The 18,947-nt window shown below is 37.1% G+C and overlaps 1 protein-coding gene and 1 long non-coding RNA gene across 11 annotated transcripts in view; one reads left to right on the top strand and one right to left on the bottom strand.

Annotated features, from left to right (window-relative positions):
- The window catches only part of CACNA1D (calcium voltage-gated channel subunit alpha1 D), a 235,534-nt gene that overhangs the window by 207,779 nt on the left and 8,808 nt on the right, over window positions 1–18,947 (top strand). For all 10 annotated transcript variants that reach the window (XM_056338446.1, XM_056338440.1, XM_056338445.1 and 7 more), the window contains 5 exons: window positions 283–413; window positions 13,791–13,907; window positions 15,389–15,756; window positions 16,071–16,097; window positions 16,931–17,080. In XM_056338446.1, coding sequence (XP_056194421.1) covers window positions 283–413; window positions 13,791–13,907; window positions 15,389–15,756; window positions 16,071–16,097; window positions 16,931–17,080 — 793 coding nt within the window. The remainder of the gene's footprint in view (window positions 1–282; window positions 414–13,790; window positions 13,908–15,388; window positions 15,757–16,070; window positions 16,098–16,930; window positions 17,081–18,947) is intronic.
- Window positions 13,608–16,991, bottom strand: LOC130149142 (uncharacterized). Its single transcript, XR_008821810.1, has 3 exons — window positions 16,929–16,991; window positions 14,934–15,115; window positions 13,608–13,726 (listed from the first exon to the last, which is right to left on the bottom strand). It is a non-coding gene; the product is annotated as an uncharacterized LOC130149142 (long non-coding RNA).

The following is an 18,947-nucleotide window of genomic DNA, read 5'->3' as shown; positions in this document are numbered from 1 at the left end:
ATGTTTATGCTTTTGTTAGAAACTTATACAAACTTACTTAGAAATACATGAAACTTGGCGAAGTGTGGTATTTTCTTCTTCATTAAGGATGAGTTCACTTAACTGATGGGACTTAAACTGCTTGCTAAAACATTGCTTTTAAACTAGTTACAGGGTCCATGGTTGTAAGCTGAAAGCATAGTATTGCACCCATCACGTTTCCCCCCCAAAATCAGATATGAGTGTACAGGCTATTGATAAATGTGCTGACTTGGGAGAGATCTGTCTGGTCTGTTCATTTAGATGATGAGGTAACCGTGGGGAAGTTCTATGCCACCTTCCTGATACAGGACTACTTTAGGAAATTCAAGAAACGCAAAGAACAAGGACTGGTGGGGAAATATCCTGCGAAGAATACCACGATTGCTCTGCAGGTGATTTTGTTTTTACATTTTTAACTAACCATTTTGTGAGCTTACTTGAAATAGCAGGTAGATGAATATTGATGATTGTGCAGTGCTGCCAGGATTTTATTTAGCTGGGACACTTTTGGCCCTTATTCATCAGAAAAGTAAAGCATAAACCTGCTATTCTGTCTATACCAAGGTAAGTGAAAACAGTTATTCTCTGTGGATTACTCAAACAGTGGCAACAGTTATAAAATTTCTTAGCAAGTCTCGTTACATCACAATCTAAAGTTGTTGATGTAAAAGCAGATGAATGAAGTTCTTGGCTATCATTTCTGGTCTTTGTTTTGCTTTAATTGTTTATTTTGTGTTCCTACAACACTGTAAGCCAGTTCTTGGAAAACTTCCTAATATACATTACCCCATAGTAAAGGTGGGTTTATATGGTATAATTTTTCTTCTTTAATTCTCATTGTTGTTTATCTTTTCCACTTATGATTACTGTTGAAATACCTTCCTATTAGTATTTTTGAATATTTGCAAACTTTGAACTTCACATTCATGAGTTTCTTTCATAGGAAGTAATATCAGCATACTACGTTAATGTCATATACTTCTGTCTGTCTCTTAAAACAAGCTACCAAATGGAAACCAGGACAATCGATTTGGCTGTCTGTCTCTCAGCAGGCCTGCAGCAAGCAGTCCATAGTGTATATGTGATCTAAAGAGTATATTCTGAAAACTTCTGTTCAATGATACCCTTTGTATTGTGAACTTTGAAACAGGCAAATGGAAAGCTGTTCTCAAATAATTCCAGACATCATACACTGCACCATTTTTATTGGATTGGGACTTTATGAATTTCAGTTAATGCTGAGTAGATTCCTATAAGCTATAAAGATCTTTAATGTTTCTGATAGCTTTTTGTTCTGATGCCAGAATTTAGAAATAGGTTGTGAAAATCCCTATCTAAAAGGGGAGAAATGTGTTAACCTGATTCAGATTCTATTTTCCTTGTTAAAAATCCTGCTGGCTTGTACTTTGATCTAGCAGAACGATCTTTGCTGTCCTAAGTGGGTAATTTGTTTCATTGCTCTTTCTTAAGAATGTCTCTGCTGGCAGCTCTGACACACATTCTGCTCCAAGTCACCATAAGCAAAAGAGATGCAACAGGCAGAGGAGGTTTCATCACAATTCTTGCTATTGATGTGTGAGCACGGGGCATGCCAGGACTGTATGAACTATATTTGCATAGAAGAGAAAAATATGGGGAATGGAAGAGATAAAAAGACTGGAAACAGCTGAGAGGGAAATGAGAGACTCAGATTTTTAGGAAGGACTTTGCAGGCTTCTTCATTGCAGGAGCATTTGAGCATAAGGAGCTCCAGGTTAGATTTAAGCCACAGTATTAACGTTTTTCCACTTGTGTTGCACACACAACAATATAAAAACAAACACTGAGTTTCCAAAGATGAGTGTGCTCTGTTGTTTATTATCAGATCGTGCTTCCTGTTCAATAAGAGGCAGAGGGCAAGAGGAAAGTGGAAAGAATAAGCTCTTCCTCTGTCTTAAGACAAATATTTTTCAATTCAAAACAGCTAAAAAAATGACCATGAATCTCTGCTAGGAATTTAAAAGGGCTTATGGGATTTGAGGCATGGCATTAATTTTTTGCTCATTAAAGTAATTCTCCTGTGGTAATAAAATGAGCCAGACTGGTAGATGGGAAGGTTATTTCTTTCTTTCTCCCCATTCTTCTCTGTTTTACTTTTGTCTTTCCAACAAATCGGTAGTAACTCAACTTGCTTTACCAAATGAAAGTGGAAATGCCATTTCAACAAAACCTGAAACCGGTGTTGGGGAAAAGCCCAGTCTTACAGGTTTTCAGTCCAGCATATAATGGAGTAATATAATTCAAAACTGGGAGCTACAGCAAGTCAAACTCAAAGTCAAAAATGCCATGTTTGGTAAAATAATTAATTATATGAGGACACAGCTCTAAAACACACTTGGATATCTTTCTGAAAGAGATATTCTACCTCAACAAGGAATTTATTTCTTCTGATCAATGCTCCCAAGAACAGTCCTGTGGGATGTACTATAGGGAAGTTAGTATAAATGATCACAGAGGATCCTTTTGACCTTATAGTGTATAAAAATCTGATGTCTCTCCATTTTCAGCCTCTTCATTCCAGGCTTGCTTTGTCCAAAGCTTAAATGCATATAAACCTCTCATGTTTTCAAAAGCCTGTGTTCTTAACAGCCATTTTTGGCAGCATAGTTGAAAGGCATACCATCAACTTGTGCCTCAATTAGAGAAATTTTGTTGAATGATCTGTGAAAGGCTTGTAACTATGAAGATGTTCCTTCTGTTCTTGTAGAGTTAATAGTGGGTATTTTTCCATTTATTCTTTCAAATCCTCTAAGTAAACTAATGTTTGCAGATCTCTGTGGTAAGCAGTATACTAAGAAAAGCAGAAACATGCAGTATCGCTGTATCTCCCATCCATTTTCTTAGGGAAATTGTGATGACTTATGTCAACATACACCACACTTACGTTGTAAATGCTGAAGGAACTTCATATAGCAATCACAGTAGATTTATATCTTTATTACCCAGTTCATCCAGATGAATTTACTGTTTATATATCTATGCATAAATTGTACAAACGGCACATACAGTATTGCAGCAGCTGACTTTGCTTATGAAGATATGGGTGGAACGGGTTGTGAACAAGAGAAAAGTACTAAATTAGCCAGCCTTCTCTCTTCTCTGGAGGGGAAAAATACCCTCAGCTGCATCAGAGTTCCTGACGCTGAAATCTGCCAGTAAATATGGGACCTTTCTTTGTGTTCTTGGCTGTATTTACCTTATCTTTTTGTTGTTTAAATAATTTTCCTTTTGAAATTAGAAACTTCCTATAACAAGGGTAGGCACATGACTTCAGCAGCAGCTTTTCTTTAGCCTCTCTAAACTAGTTAAGATTTCACAGTATCTAGTAGTCATGATAACGCTACTGTGCACAGCTTCTGCTTTCTGGACTGCTCGAAGAATGAGAGCAGCAGAAGCTGGGCTAGGTCTGTCTTGAATTTTTCAAGCTCTGTCATTCAGAACCTTCCTATACTAGGAATTGTTTGCTTAAAACTTTTACTAAGATCAGGAAAATACTTCTATTAGGGTACAATTAGAAAAGGCTTTCCAGCTATCTGATTCTTCTATTTGTAAAGAACAAGACCAACTATATTTTCATGTTCTTGTCTACATCTCACCCTATTGCAGACCAGTTGTCATGTTGTAAATTCCTTAAGGAAGCCAGCAGATAAAAAGCAATGTCACCTGTTCCACTTTGTGTCAAAGCTATATGAGCAGTGAATGCTCTTGTACTTTTGCTGATATGTGTAACTTTCTCTTGGGGTAGTTGGAGTTAGCAGCAGAACTAATTCATTAGTTAAGAACGTGCTTCCTGAGGATGTTTTAAACCCTGAAATTGCTGTGTTACCTAGCCTGGCCTTCCTTATTGCCTTTCTCCTGCAAGAAAGGGAGAAAACAACACGCAGTCAAGCTTTACCATCCATTCCTAATCGCTGAATGAAGCAAGAGGTGAGTTACAGTTTTATAATCCTGCTGACTCTTAGCAGTTGGCCATGTCACGCTTTTCCTGGCTTCAGGGAGCAAACACCCACTTTTGAGAGAAAAGCCATATCCTCCTTGTGACGAACCCCAATCTGTGTTTTAGTTGTCAGGACAATTGCTGAGGTAAGAAATTAATGGATGTTGTCGTTTTCCCTGTTTTATAAGAATGTAACAGAATTCTTTAAAATGTAGATCACTCCTTTTTGTCTGTCTTTATTTTTGATGTTCTCAGTGGTATTTTGGGGGTAGTGGTGGTGGTTTGTTTACAATTTTGTTCAGTACTTTTAAAGGTAAGGGAAAACCATGTAGCTGTCTGGTGGCCTAAGGCACTGCTTCTTCCAAGAAAGCTACACCAACTTTTTTTTTTTTTTTTCCTAGTCCTTTAATTGTATTCTATGATATTAAGTTGGAAGCCTTACTTTTAGCTAAAATTGTTTAAAACATTTACTACTTGTGTTTCTGGTGAATGATTAACATTAACGTAGGCAGAAAAATAATGCACCATAATTTAAGCAATTTGACATACGAGGTAAAAGGCTTTTTAGAACTGCAAAGCAAAATATTCACATTACAGCTAGAATTCAAGGTCATAAACCCTAACGTTTTTGGCATGAAAAGCACTTCCAAATAATCTGTTATAGAGAGAGTCATCTACACCATCTTTAGTTAGTTGAAGGGAATTGCATAACACAGGGCAAAATTCTGTGAGGTCGGGAAAGTCCAACAAGGCTTTCTGGTGGCCTCTGTTCGACATGTTAATACGTCCTGTTTCAACAAGTGGGGGAATAAATCTTCCCTTGGAAACCACATTATTAAGCTAAAGATTCAATCTGCAGACCCAGGAAGGCAGATGGACTAAGGAGTGTGTGTAAAAATACTGTTCTTAGAAGATGTTATCTTTAGGGAGACACAAAAAGGATTTAATTTCAAGGCTAAGTAAAAAGATACAGAATTTTTTGGTAGATCAAGAAGTTTTGGCAGTAGATGTAATAACTACAGTCACTAGGACCTTAATTTTACCCTCGTCCCAAATGTATTTTCTATCATTTGCAATTCACTAGATTAAAACATTCTATGTGTGCAATTATATTGGCATCAAAATATTTTTCCAGCACCTTACAGCCAAATACTACAGCAAAATTTACTTTTATCAAGCCTCTTATCCCTGCTGAACCAGTTATTAGTGTATATTTGGCTATAAAATAGTCCTAAATTTCAAGAAACTTTTATAATCCTTCAACATTTGAAGGATGTGAAGGATGTACCTTTTCTTGTAAAGAATTTTTTTTTCATGTATAGTCACAGGGGAGGTTCAGTAGATGGAGAAAATGATTAATAGGGTTCTTAGGCTTTCTGAATTAACTGTTTTACTTAACCCTGTTTTCTTACATACACATCTCTTCCATCCATAATTACTTCTAGTTAAAGTTACAATGCTAACACTCTCAAATTTAATTTCAGATAATGTTTCAAAAATTAGAAGTAGTGATAAAAGTTTTCTATTGCTTTAGGTTCTTCTTTACTGTATTGCTCTATAAAACAAAACAAAAATAATCGTAACTTGCAGTATACATCAACTACCTCGCTCTGATGATACTTACGTATGTGACATCAGAGATAAAGATGTACACAGAGAATTACACTAAGGTAGTCCTCTTACATGCTGCTTCTCTGATGTCCAAGATGTCAAGAGATGCAAAACATCAAGAAAAAACTAGGAAAATAAGATGTGGTTCATCCCCTCCAAGGTTCTGAGAGTTTTGTAGGTAACGGGGAGTTAGCCTGCCTTTCTGCCAACAAAGTCAAAGCAGTTCTTTTAAGGTGCTGCACTTGATTCTGTTTTCACTTTGAAATGAGCGGCTCGTTTTGTGTGGTTCTGTTAAAGCTGCTGCCTCTGCCCTTTTGAAACTGTTCTGTGAGAGGATGTTATAGGTGACCTTGATCAGTGACGAGTATTTAACAAGACTGGATACATTTGGAATTGATACTGAATTCTCACAGGAAAACGAACAGAGCTTAAAAACACCTGTAGCAAAAATTATTTTTTTTCTTCCCCTTCCATTTCTCTTTAGCCTACTTGAAGTTCTCTCTCTGCCAGGTAGCGATACTTGGTCCTTAATTTGTGAAAATGTTTCTTAGCGATGCCTCTTTAACTATGCAGGTGGCTCCTTCACAGGGTAATGGTAGTGTAACCAGCTAAAATAGACAAAACCCTATAGTTTTATAGGATAGTGGTGGGTGGGCCAACATTTACTTCCGTAGGGGATTTTATTCAGCCGTGCCCACCATTTGCTCAGGCACTTCCAGGCACTGCAGCGTGAGGGGTGGCGGTGTCCTCCTCCTAGGGGACAGCGAGGAAGCTGTAAAATCAGCAGCCTCTGAATTAACACTAGAATAAGTACAGAATACTTTTTTTTTTTTTTGTCATTAAGACTTCATTAGACATTTTAGCATATGAAACTGTGAAACTCATGTCCTTTGATTTTTATTTGATTGCATGAGACCAACGCCTGCCTGCTGTGTTAAGATAATGTCGCTGGCAGCCCCCTCATCGTTTTGGAGCCAGAACCTCAACCCAGCTGGAATAAAGAAGACAGTTTATTCTGATGCTGGGTTTGAGAAATGTTTGGTGGGTAGAAGAAACAAAAGTTTGGGCTGAGTCAGGAAATTAAAACAGAGCTCCCTGCAAAACTAGATTTGCTTTGTGGATACCAGAGCATGCAGCAGTCAGGAATTCCCCTTCTTACTCTACAATAATTGCATTCAGGATGATTTTTATTCTGTAGAGCTGAGGTTTTCCTTAAGGATGCAGCATTTGCTGTTAGCCTAACAAGGGCTGCTGTTTGGGTACATGCAGTCGGAGAAGAAGAAGCAGCCTAGGAAGTGAAGTGCGTCTTGGGACCATCTGCTCAGGCTATTGAGTAAGTCTTTTTGCTGTGAAGTTTCAAATTCCCCCTCACTCAGAAAAGGACACATCAAATTATTGTCAACAGCAGTTTGTCTGAACTTGCATATTGTCACCAAAAAATCTTCAGAAATGAAATAACAATATTCCTTGGAACTACAACAGTCTGTCTTCTGCAGACCCAGGGGTTTCACTCCTTGTGAAGGGAAGAAGAGTGAGTGGTTCTGAAATGACAGGTACCCAGTTCAGGTTAGCTACATACTGTCGTTTTTGTGTGTTATACATGCACCTAGGACATGAGGAAAAGTATTCCTTCGGGCTCCTGGTGCCTTTCTTATGCTATCGACTGATACTTATGCAGTGAGAACAAATATATTTTCCGGATGAAATCATAACAAAGTTACATTTGTAGCCCTAGTTTGGGAGATGTCTTTTTGTAGTGATGGAAATTTGTATTGAGCCAAACAGTAGTTACATTGCTAGTAAAACAAATGTTAAGTGAAGCATGAACAAGTCTAATTACATTCATCTAGTGCTTGAGGTGACTGAATTAATTCTACACTGGTTTTCCTATGGAAAATATTTACTGTAAACTATGTAATATTTGCACTATATTTCACATTTATTCACGTGTGAATAAATGAATAATGAATAACCCTCTTTGCTAATACATACAAATAAAAGTTGGATATTTCCCTCCACATCACAAGTAGACAAAAGCACTGATTTATTGAGCTGAACCTGATTTTGGGAATGTATTTCAGATTAAACTAATTATGCTGTTTTCTCTCTGCAAATTTTGTAAGTAACATCAACGCTGCAGTAAACAGTGAAAAAACCCCAAACAAACCCTCTAGCAGGCATCAGCTGAGGGGTTAATATGTTGCTCAAGGTTGATTTAATTGTGCTCCCATGTTCATGTTGTGTTCGCAGAAAGGCTTGGCGTGAGGGGAGCCTGGCTTTGACCGAAAGCACGGAGCTTTCGTGTAGTTGTAGAGCAGTGCGCTCGGCTCCGGCGTTAGAAGATGGGCTCTAGGAAGATGAGTGACACTGGGGAACCAGGACTTGACTACTATGTCTCTTATGTTCACTGCTATAGCGTAGGTCTATTCAGCTGGTTTTCTGCATGCTTGTTTTCTTATTTTAGTGGTTCTTGCATTGTATTCCGTTCATACTAACCTCTGTTTATTTTTATGTTGAAGTGTCTGTGTAGCTTTGGGGGTTTTCATTCTTTTTTGTTCTCTTTGCTATAAAATAACCAAGTAGTGAAAACAAGTTAATTATCTACAAATGTAGTGGTTTATATGAACATTTTTAGTCATGGGTTTTCAGTATTCTGAAGCTCTGAAGACCTAAGCATTTAGAATTCATATTTATGCTTTATTTCAGATATAATGAAGTTTTATAGCAAGATACATAAATATAAAACATTCTTCTAAAAATCTGTGAAGCAGATTACAAGTGTCTCTTCCATTTCCTGGTATCACTATAAGATGCCTTAAAAGAGGGATCACTGTGTATTTGCCTTGTCTAGAAATAGTGGAGGTGATAGTGGGTTTTACTATTTAAATAAGGGTATTGTGCTTGCACTTCTTAAACTAAGCCTAAAGTGCACCTAGATGTAGGTTGCACCATACCTCAGAATGGATGTGGGCTGAGTTTAGATACAGGGAAAATTATCTTTTCGTAATTTGAGTATTGTGTAAGCATTTAGATGTTTTTTATAAAAGTCATGACTCTGGATTCTTGCTTTATACACAAATTTATTAATATAGGGCATATCTAAAATGGTGTACTGTTTTGTGCATACTGTAGATGTGGAAAGTTGATTTAAAATCTAGTTGGCATTTGTTAAGTCTTTTCAAATGTTTAACTGTTCAATGTTTTAATGTTTAACCTAACTTTTAAATGTTTTGATGTTTCCACATAAGGTGCTTTTCAAGCATCTCTCAGCTTAGTTCTAACTGACCAAATCAGAAATAAAGTTATTAGGCATACGAGATTTTTTTTTCTCACCGAGGGACTCCTACATTTCTATTATTTCAGCATTTGAAAGCACATGTGTGTCATCTCGGTGCTGTGTCAGAGACAAGGGGCATCATTAATTGTCTCTCGAGATGCTATTTAGGACCCAGCACTGGTGTATTAGTGCCTGGTGCCATCTTGGAAACATTGCAGGTGCTGCTGTGCCTCACAAAGCACAGCTGCACCGAATTATCATGTTAATTTGAAGTCATCTTGTGTATTTATGGGAAAGCCTATTTAAAGACATGCTTGGGTTTGTTGTGTAATTATGTTGTTCAGTGCACTGTGTATCACTGGTTTGCTAACTTAGCCATTGGACTGACATGTCTCATCTTTATGAGAAAGAATGCCTACAAAGAAAAAATTAAGCAAGGAATATATCAAAAGTTAAATTTTGGAGAGTAAGTATCTGAATAAAAATAACTTATTTTGCAAATTTCTAATGAAAGCTCTAGAATAGAATTGGAGGCAATCAAACACAGTAGCATTAATCTCTTTCTTCTGCTGCTTCAAAGAAACAACAGAAAAATAGAAAAACCTGAGTGGAAATAACAGATGTCCGTTTGCAGAACAGCATGAAAAATTCAATGATGCAGTTTTGATCAATGTTATCCCTGTAGAACTGGTGCCTAAACACATCTCTTGCATGTTTTATCTGTTCTGTTATAGACCTTTTCACCTTCAAATGCTGAAAACAAAGTGTGCTGAAAGGTATAGGGTGAATGCACATAAAGTTTAACACCCATGTGAGAAAACTCCATTTTTTCCAGTTACAGGTACATTAAGCAAACACGTTTCTGTATAGCAAATAGTAATACTCTGTATTGGAAAGTTGGAGATGAACAGAATTGGAAAATTTTGCGTTTTGCAATATACTGAGATTATTAAACACATTTTGTCAGAAATGTGATCCACCTGACTGATTCAACAGCCTTGTCAACCAGGCAGGATTTCAGCCTGGTGAGCTGAGATGGGTATTAGATGTATATATATATGACAGAAGAAGGTGGCCCCTTGCTTCTTGAAATGATGTGCATTGTATTTTGGTCTTCAATAAATAGGAAATAAATCAATATTTATTTATTCACATTTCCACTTATTTAGGGAAAAATTTTAAAGGTGGTTTATACTGCTGAAATGGCATAAAATAATCTTGAAGCTTCCTTTAAGGTAAGGTGGGAATTCTCTAGACACGAGACAATCTTCAGGAATTAAGACTCTGCCATAAAAACTTACAGATATAGGGGAGACTAGAGAGAGTGTGACCCTTCCAGTAGTCTTTACCAACCAAAGGAAATATTATGAAAGTTTTTGTATCAGTCTTTAGCATCTACTCATCCTGTTTGGGGAAAGGACAGTGGATTTAGCTGCAGTTTCCTTTCCTCTGCAGCTCTGATAAGCCATGCTCAAGGACTGTGAGGAAGTAATTTCTGTATAACACTCAGATTTGACTCTTTTTCTTGAAAGTCGTTATAGCATGATGCTTCAGGAACGTGGCTAGTCTCAAATAGTTATATGTGATAGCAACAAAAGGTCTTATAAGTTTCTCCTTAGAGAAATAGTTGCATCTGAAGAACTTAAGCAATCATAGTGAAAAGGAAACAAGCATGCCTCTGGCAAATGGAGACAAATCACTATCCAGGCTCTCTTTTTGAAAAGTCCCATCTACTCAGGTTTTTTTCTGAGAAAAAAAAACGATCTCAAGTTTAAATCTAGCAGTTTTTAGAACCTCACAAATGGAGGCCAATGTATACTCCTATTGCCCTCTTGTGTGTTACGATGCCTCTAGGGTTCTTGCTGGGTAGACTGAAATGGGCAACGTTATGTAAGGAAATGCATCAGAAGGACCCTTCTTCCCTGCAAACTAATGATGAGATGTGGGGGAGGTTGGTTTGATTTTTGTGTATGTTCTTTTATTTAAGAGATCTTTGATTTGCTTCTGAAGTGCTTGAAGGTAAAGTCCAATGTTTTATCAGTCCACGCTACCTCTATGATCTTCACAGAAGACATTAGATGTGGTTCAGAGGAAGAATTTTCCTACTGAGAAGTAAAAACCAGTTCCTGCATTTTCACATCAGCCCCACGTCAGCGGTAGCTGGCTGAACTAGCAAAGGATTGACTTAATCAGCAAGAGCTCCGCGTGAGAATTTGTCTCTCTATGCAGCACTCTCCTGTAATAAAAATTGTTCTTGGGTTACTCAGAATACTGTAAGATCACAGCAGGTAAAATGAGACAGTACGTGAGACTAGTCATTTTAATGATAGAGTTCACAAGACTGTTGTAGGTAGTTCTACTACAGCAAATCAGCTGAGGAATGTTCTAATTCTGCAGGCAGGTGTTGCTTGGAGAACCTGTGGCTTCAAAACTGGCTGTGAGTGAATACAGCTGATTGGTTTGGTTCAACATATACTTTTACGTCCAGCGATCCATGTTTTAGTCTTCCACTGCTGCCTGTGTCGTTGCAAGAGGTCTGTTAGATGAAAACGAGTATTACTGAGGAGAGATGAGATGATAAGAGCTGCCTGCTTTTTCTTTAGTAAAGAACGATTAATTCACCAAGAAGCAAACCAGAAGGCAATTGGAAATGTAATCAAAGTTAAATTACTATTCAGTACATTGCTGCCAAACACATGGCTTTTCTCAGCTTTTAGGCATATATTTGTGGGACTTGGTCACAATTTGGCAGACAGGAATGTAAGCTAGTTTTTGTCAGGATTAAAATTTATAATACTGCTGTCTGAGAGTGCTGTGTTCGCAGAAAGGCTTGGCGTGAGGGGAGCCTGGCTTTGACCGAAAGCACGGAGCTTTCGTGTAGTTGTAGAGCAGTGCGCTCGGCTCCGGCGTTAGAAGATGGGCTCTAGGAAGATGAGTGACACTGGGGAACCAGGACTTGTCTACTATGTCTCTTATGTTCACTGCTATAGCGTAGGTCTATTCAGCTGGTTTTCTGCATGCTTGTTTTCTTATTTTAGTGGTTCTTGCATTGTATTCCGTTCATACTAACCTCTGTTTATTTTTATGTTGAAGTGTCTGTGTAGCTTTGGGGGTTTTCATTCTTTTTTGTTTTTCTTTGCTATAAAATAAGCAGGTAATGAGTGTGAAATGGAAGTGGCTATTCTTGCTGATGACTGAACAACTGAAATATAATAGTAATCCTCTGCTAAAGAAATACTGCCTTTGCCTCTGCTAAGTAAATTGAAGCCTTTGGTCTTCTACTTTGAAATCTGTACCATAAAGTGTTAATTTTACTTCCCTTTAACACCTTATAAAATTATGATGTTAGCAACCTTGCTAAGGTCTCAACTATGCAATTAGCATAAGAGGTGGGAGAAAGCACAGTGTATTCATGAAATGTCTGTTGTATTTTGATTCACTAGTAAATGATCTTTAGAGCCTGATTCCATAGCATAACTCTCCAAGTTCATCCCTGAGGAAGAAAATATAATTGTGAAATAGATGTAGCTAATATGATTAGTCAAGTGCTGTTTTCAGGAAGTGAAATACTGCTGGGAGTGAAGCCTGAGGAGGAGCCTGTAGCAAATGGACACTGTTAGATACAGAGCTGCTGGATTCATCCCTTTCCAGGTTCTGGTTGCCCACGCTGCATAAATGCCATTTTGCTCCCCATCAAACCAGCTCTTTCTGTTTTGAGCTGGAACCTGACCGCAATGCTGTGGTGTACTCCAGGGAATGTGTGTCATGGGCAGTGTGACTGGAACCAGGCCATGCCTGGTGCCCTTCAGGGTCCTTCAGCTCCGTCTGGAGCTCTGAAACAACACAAAATTCTCTACACATCTTCATGTCACCCCATGGCAAGTAACATGTAATGTCACTGTTGTGCCGTAGAAGTACAGCTCGGATGGGCTGGGACAGCCCTCACATCTGTATCAAAAAATATGAAAAAAAAAAACAATTTAACAAATCAGGTTTTTAAATGATAATTAAGAATTAAGCCAAGTGCTGTGCATGATTTTTAGTATAAGTGTGGTGTTACTAAAGGGCTAAACAAGCAAATTTGTGATTTCTTCTGAACCTGAGGAGATAAAAATAAGATGGGAAGAACGAGATTGCTTTTTTTGCTTCAGACCATGACAGCCAGACTTAAAACTGGAAAAATACCTCCTTTTTGAAGTAAGGCCTATACAAAAGCACTGAATTCTTGGCCCTGAGTGTGATGTCTGTTTTCTGTATAACGTGCAGGTCTGTCCTTGGCAGTTTCGGCCTTAGTCCTTTCCCTAAAGTTTGCCTGTGGTAGCAGGGTTGAGAGGAATATGAACTGATGCACGCTGAGGTGCATTCTGCTGTAGCTAGATGGGGTTTCTGTCCTAAAGTAAAGCTTTAAGTCAAATCTCTGCATATCACAGTGCAGTGCAGATGAGCTGGAATTATTTCACTGCTTTCTTTTCCATCTGAGCTCTGCTAAAACTGCTGTTGCTATAGCAAAGAACTCCTTGCATTTACTTTGTGGACACAGGCTGCAAACACGTTCTTAACATTAAATATACATCTCATTGAAATGCATTTTATTATAGTTCTTGCTGATTACTTATACTTTATTATAAGATGAATTTTATTTTCGTAGAGTTCCATACACAACAGTGGTCCTTTAGTCAGGATCTGAGTGGTGATAATAAAGACATGATCACCTCAAGAGGGTTGTACTGGAACATAAGCCTTTTATTAATAACAGTCAAGAGACATATAGTAGGATGTGTCCTCTGTGGATGTCAGGATATGAAAACTTGTTAACTGTCCTTTGAAATAAATTTACACACCTGTAATTAAAGAACGAAAAAGAACTTGCATTCCTAATGTATTATGATATTGTCATTGATTTAGGCAGGACTAAGGACACTTCATGATATCGGCCCTGAAATACGCCGAGCTATATCCTGTGACTTGCAAGATGATGAACCAGAGGAAAACAATCCAGAGGAGGAGGAAGATGTTTATAAAGTAATGTCAGAACACAGCTATGTGAATTGTTTTGTCATATAATACGAGATTAAAGAATGAGCTTATCCCTGAATATGGAATAATAATAATATAAACCCCCTCAAATCAGCACAATATAAATACATTCTAAATAAGTCTTTTATATATATATAAAAAAATGGTATTACCAGGACAATTGCATCTCACTGTAAATTTAAGAAACACTTCCTGCCCCTAATTCTTTCTCATTAATTCTTCTTTTTTTCTTAAGCAAATGCTAAGAAAAGGTATGAACCTTGCCATCTTAAATTTTGATAGTGGCAAGGTTTAAACTGGAAGTGTCTTAACTTCTGCAGTGGTAGATAGAAAGAAGAGAAGGAAATCCTGTGCAGCCAAACCACAACAGACACAGAGCTGGGTATTTGAAAATGAATGCCTGGAATTACATAGAAGTCAACAAAATATAAATGCCATTTCCAGTTTCCTGTGGGGGATATCAATAAGAATCAATCAGAAAGAAAGATTAGTTTTCCTCTTTTACACTATAGATATTCAGTCTAATGGTGAGCACGTAAAGTTGGTGTTATAATCAGGAGTGATCTGCAAACCATTTTTCAGACAGCAAGAAAACTTATTTTTTCACAAGCATTTCAGAAGAAGCAGATGTAAAAGCATGCTTCTGCAGTACTTATGTCAGAAGCCACATAGCTTGCTGTTCTTTGCCAAAAAGGAGGATGTGGCACTGAAGACAGTGCCGCAGCTACCATCAATAGATGCATTTCTCTGCCAACCATCATTACCTCCTGTCTTCCCTAGATTGAGCTTCAAGATAAACTGCTGTCATCCAAGACCCACACCTGGCTAGACAGGGAGGCTACATAATCTGGGTCAGATGTAAAAGAGAGCTGCATGTCAAGAGTCATAATTTAGCACTTCATCCTCTTTTTCACCATCCATTACACTCTCAGGGCTGACAAAGAGTTACTACTCTTTCTCGTACCTCTGCAAGAAGAAAGTATGGAAGCACTGAAATGTAATGTTACCTACTTGCGATACGCTTGCAAGCTGTTGCATGGCACTCCATCCTGTCTGAGTGACTGATGCCTGTTGCAAACTGATGCTCTGGGAGAATAGGAGAGAATTCCACTAAAGTGTTCTCAAAAATGAAGCAGACACGTGCCTTTCTGAGGAAGGTGGTGCATGTTCATGTATGGGAAACTAGTTTTCTCCTGCATAATAAGATGTGGAGAAAGCTGGATGTCACATTTAGCTTTATGGAAAAAGAATAATGATCACAGCATAACAATGTTGATTTGACTCATATACAAATGTTTCATTATCACTTTCACATCACTTCAGGAAATAAAATTAGAAAGAAAAGTCACAGTTTATTTGAATTGATACTTTTGTATGCATGTAGGCGAGAAAAAAGTTATCACTGTCAAAAATATGTTCTGTTAAGGTATGTGATCTAACTTTTTCTTTCTCTTCCCCTAAAACAGAGGAATGGTGCCCTCTTTGGCAACCACATAAACCATATTAGCAGTGACAGACGAGATTCGTTTCAACAGATCAACACCACACACCGTCCCTTACATGTTCAGCGGCCTTCAATTCCATCCGCAAGCGATACCGAGAAAAATATATATACTCAGGCAGGAAATTCTGTATACCACAATCATCATAATCACAATTCAGTAGGCAAGCAAGTTCCAAACTCAACGAATGCCAATCTCAATAATGCCAACATCTCCAAAGTGTTTCATGGAAAACACACAAATTTTGGAAATCACGAGCATAGATCCGAAAACGGTTACCATTCATACTCCAGAACTGATCATGAGAAGCGTAGAAGGCCAAGCAGTAGGAGGTAAACTTAGAAATATGTTTTTGCTTCTAAATAAATTTATCTATTTTAAAAACTCTATAAGAAAACTTATGCTATGTGATACTAATTTATGTATTCAAGCTTCATTTCTGTTGCCTACTTCTGTATGAAATGTATTTAAAATATAGGTCTGATGTATGGGAAATGTACTTAACTTTAATAAGGTTTGAAAGTAGTGGTTTTCTTTAAAGTGAAATTGTTAGTTACAACACAGACATTATAATCACCAATTAATTTCTTTAAACTACCTGATTTTAAGATATCTTTCTCCTTATTTTCATGGTTTACCTGGATAGAACCCGCTACTATGAAACATATATTAGGTGAGTTGATATTGCTCTGACATAATTGAAGAGGACAGAGTAGTTTCTCTTTTTTCTCTTTTCTTTTTCTCTTTAGAACAATTTTCAAAATGAACTGTATGACAATGTATATGCTCAGTAACTTGAGTGATAATTTCTGAATCTAAAAATCTAAATTCTAAATTTTCTAAATTGCCCTTCTGTTCGGAAACAATAAACTTCTGGTAAAGTTCAAAATTATTCAAGCCCTTTTAAAAGTTCAGGCAGGTTTATGCAGTTTTCAACAGGCAAAAGATGCTAGCCCTTGTTTAAAATTTGCTTGCAAAAACTGGAAAAAACACTGGCTTTAGCTTTGTTAAATATTAATATATAGAGCTCCATTTATAGGGGACCCAAAATCTTTCCTAGTCTTATGTCTCTGAATATATTCCAAGACAAATTTTAAAAATAGGATACACTGTGTTATTTCAAGTGCATTACTAAATTCAGTGTTAGTTTTTCATGTCTAGATTTGCATACCCGTTTCAGATTTTTCTTGGAATACCTCAGTGAGTGCTCCTTAATATTTTACCCATTCCAAAAAATTCAGGCATTTGATAGAGGCTGTGTTTCTTCAAAGTACTCTGAATTTATGTTTTGTAAAAACATCTTAAATGTATTTGACTTCACCGAGCATCCCTGTATTAATTAGTTTCCTATTTGTACCATAAGGAAATAAAGGGAGATCATCTTTAAGAGAGAGGTAGTATATTCATGTTGTGAACTGCAGTTCTGTGCAATCATGTGTATAAAACATACAATATATAATTTATATAAATAAAATATTTAAAAAAATAATTGTTTGCTACTTACAGATCCGACTCTGGTGATGGGCGTCGACCTACTATTTGCTGTGAAGAACGTGAAGTTCAAGACCATTGCAATGATGATCATTATTTGGGAGAGCAGGAATATTTCAGCGGAGAAGAATATTATGAGGAAGACAGTATGTTGTCAGGAAGCAGGTGAGGATGTTAAACGGGAAAAAATATTTCAGTTAATTAGGTACGTATCTGTAAAGGCTTCACTAAGCACGCTTATACTGAAAATTCTGTAATGACATTAATATTCCATAACTGCTGGCAAGTGAAATGGTGAACAGGAATAGTGTGTGGACCAAAGATCTTTAGTATTTGGCATCGTGCGCTGACTTCAGCAAAACTTCTGTACCAGATTCAAAGGAAAGCACAAAGTTCCTTTGAACTGAGTATAAACTAGGTAGTACATAACCAAAGAAGTATTTAATTTATAAATAAAATTTCACATACAATGGAAGACAGACCAAACTCAGGTAGAAGAACTTTTAGAAGTGATTTTCTTCTTTTAATTTAACTTAACTAGAAAGGTGAAACTAATGGACTGACATCATAAGGTAGTACTAGCTGGACCAATAAAGAATTGGATTACTTCCTTTTGAAAATTCTCATTATACCTCTTTATTAATAATTCTTCTCTTGGCACCATTTTTTTTTTCTCCTTAATACAAACACTGTCATAGTTGTCCTGGACTTTACGTGTTTGGAATAGATTTTTTTTTTAAAGTTTTATTCATAGGTTTTATGGAAACACCATCAATTGAATTTTAGTCAACAACTAGCATTTCTTAGAAATTTGTATCACTGCATAATATCCAAATTTGTATTAATCTGAGGCTCCTTGCTGTAATTGCAGAGTTCTAGTTTTGCAACCTGGTTTCTCTCAGTTTTCTATCTCATTTCTGTTTTCTCTGCCCAAAACTTGGAATAGTATCAAGTTAATTACATTATTTCTGTCCAGTGGGGTTTTTCCAAGGGCTGGTACTGGTTTTTAACAACTTTTGCCTGATCCTGGGTATTTAACTTGCATGATCTTTGCATTCAATATCTTAATTTCAGGTTGATGAAGAAAAGGCCTTGATTTAATTCTGGTAAATTTAAGCTTTTCTCTGAAATTTTACTTCACACAGTTTCTTCAGAAACGAACTAGAGTGGATTTTTCTAACTTTAGAACAGTAGCTCTCAAGGTCGTTTGACTTTGAGCATTACCAGGTTGGTCTGACGTGAGCACCGCACCGTGCTGTTGGCTTCAGGCAGCGATGGCTTCAGCGACAGGGCAGGTCCGAACTTTGCACTGGGACAACTCCTGTTCATAAACAGTATGTTTCCAGTTGTTCAGGCAATGTTTGGGTGCAGCTTTGGGAAGAAGTCCTGATATTCCTGACTTAGTCTTCAAAATGTGAGATTGTTCTGGTGTTTTCTGAGTATCACCCTGTCATGGAACATAAGCTATATTTAGTTATACTGAAAAGCTTCCTATTTAAAAAAAAAAATTAAATGCACCTTTTTCCCAAATATATTGTGATCTATTTAACTTCCATAATATTCACCTTCTCATTATGATGTGGAAAGACATATGCATTTTTTAAGATCTCAAGTGCATTGTGTTCATCTTCCTTACAATAGCTATGTTTCTCTTCTGCTGAGTGAATTCAATACCTTCTCAAAAATATCCTCCAATTCTGTCAAAAAATTTTATTTTCAAGTCCAGCCCTGAAGCAGAGGAATTTATTGTCATTTTATCTCTAGACCCATAAGTGCATATGCACAAGTGCCAGACATGTTTAATTCTCCTCCTCCTCCTCTACTGTCTTGCTTCACCATCTGAATTCTGGAAAGATTGGCACCCTAATCTCTATCTTGTTCGTTTGCATAAAAGTTAAGATTTGCATGACAGCTAGATTTTACAGAATGCTTAGGCTGCTAATTTTTTTGATATGATAATTACAGTCAAATAACACCCTTCCAAGATTTAATTTTCAGCAAGGAAGTATCCAGAATTTAAAAGGCTTAAATC

This window comes from Falco biarmicus, chromosome 4 (assembly GCF_023638135.1).
Source record: "Falco biarmicus isolate bFalBia1 chromosome 4, bFalBia1.pri, whole genome shotgun sequence".
Taxonomy (NCBI): Eukaryota; Metazoa; Chordata; class Aves; order Falconiformes; family Falconidae; genus Falco; species Falco biarmicus.
Note: the sequence above shows the minus strand (reverse complement) of the source record. Positions and strands in the feature narration are given on the sequence as shown.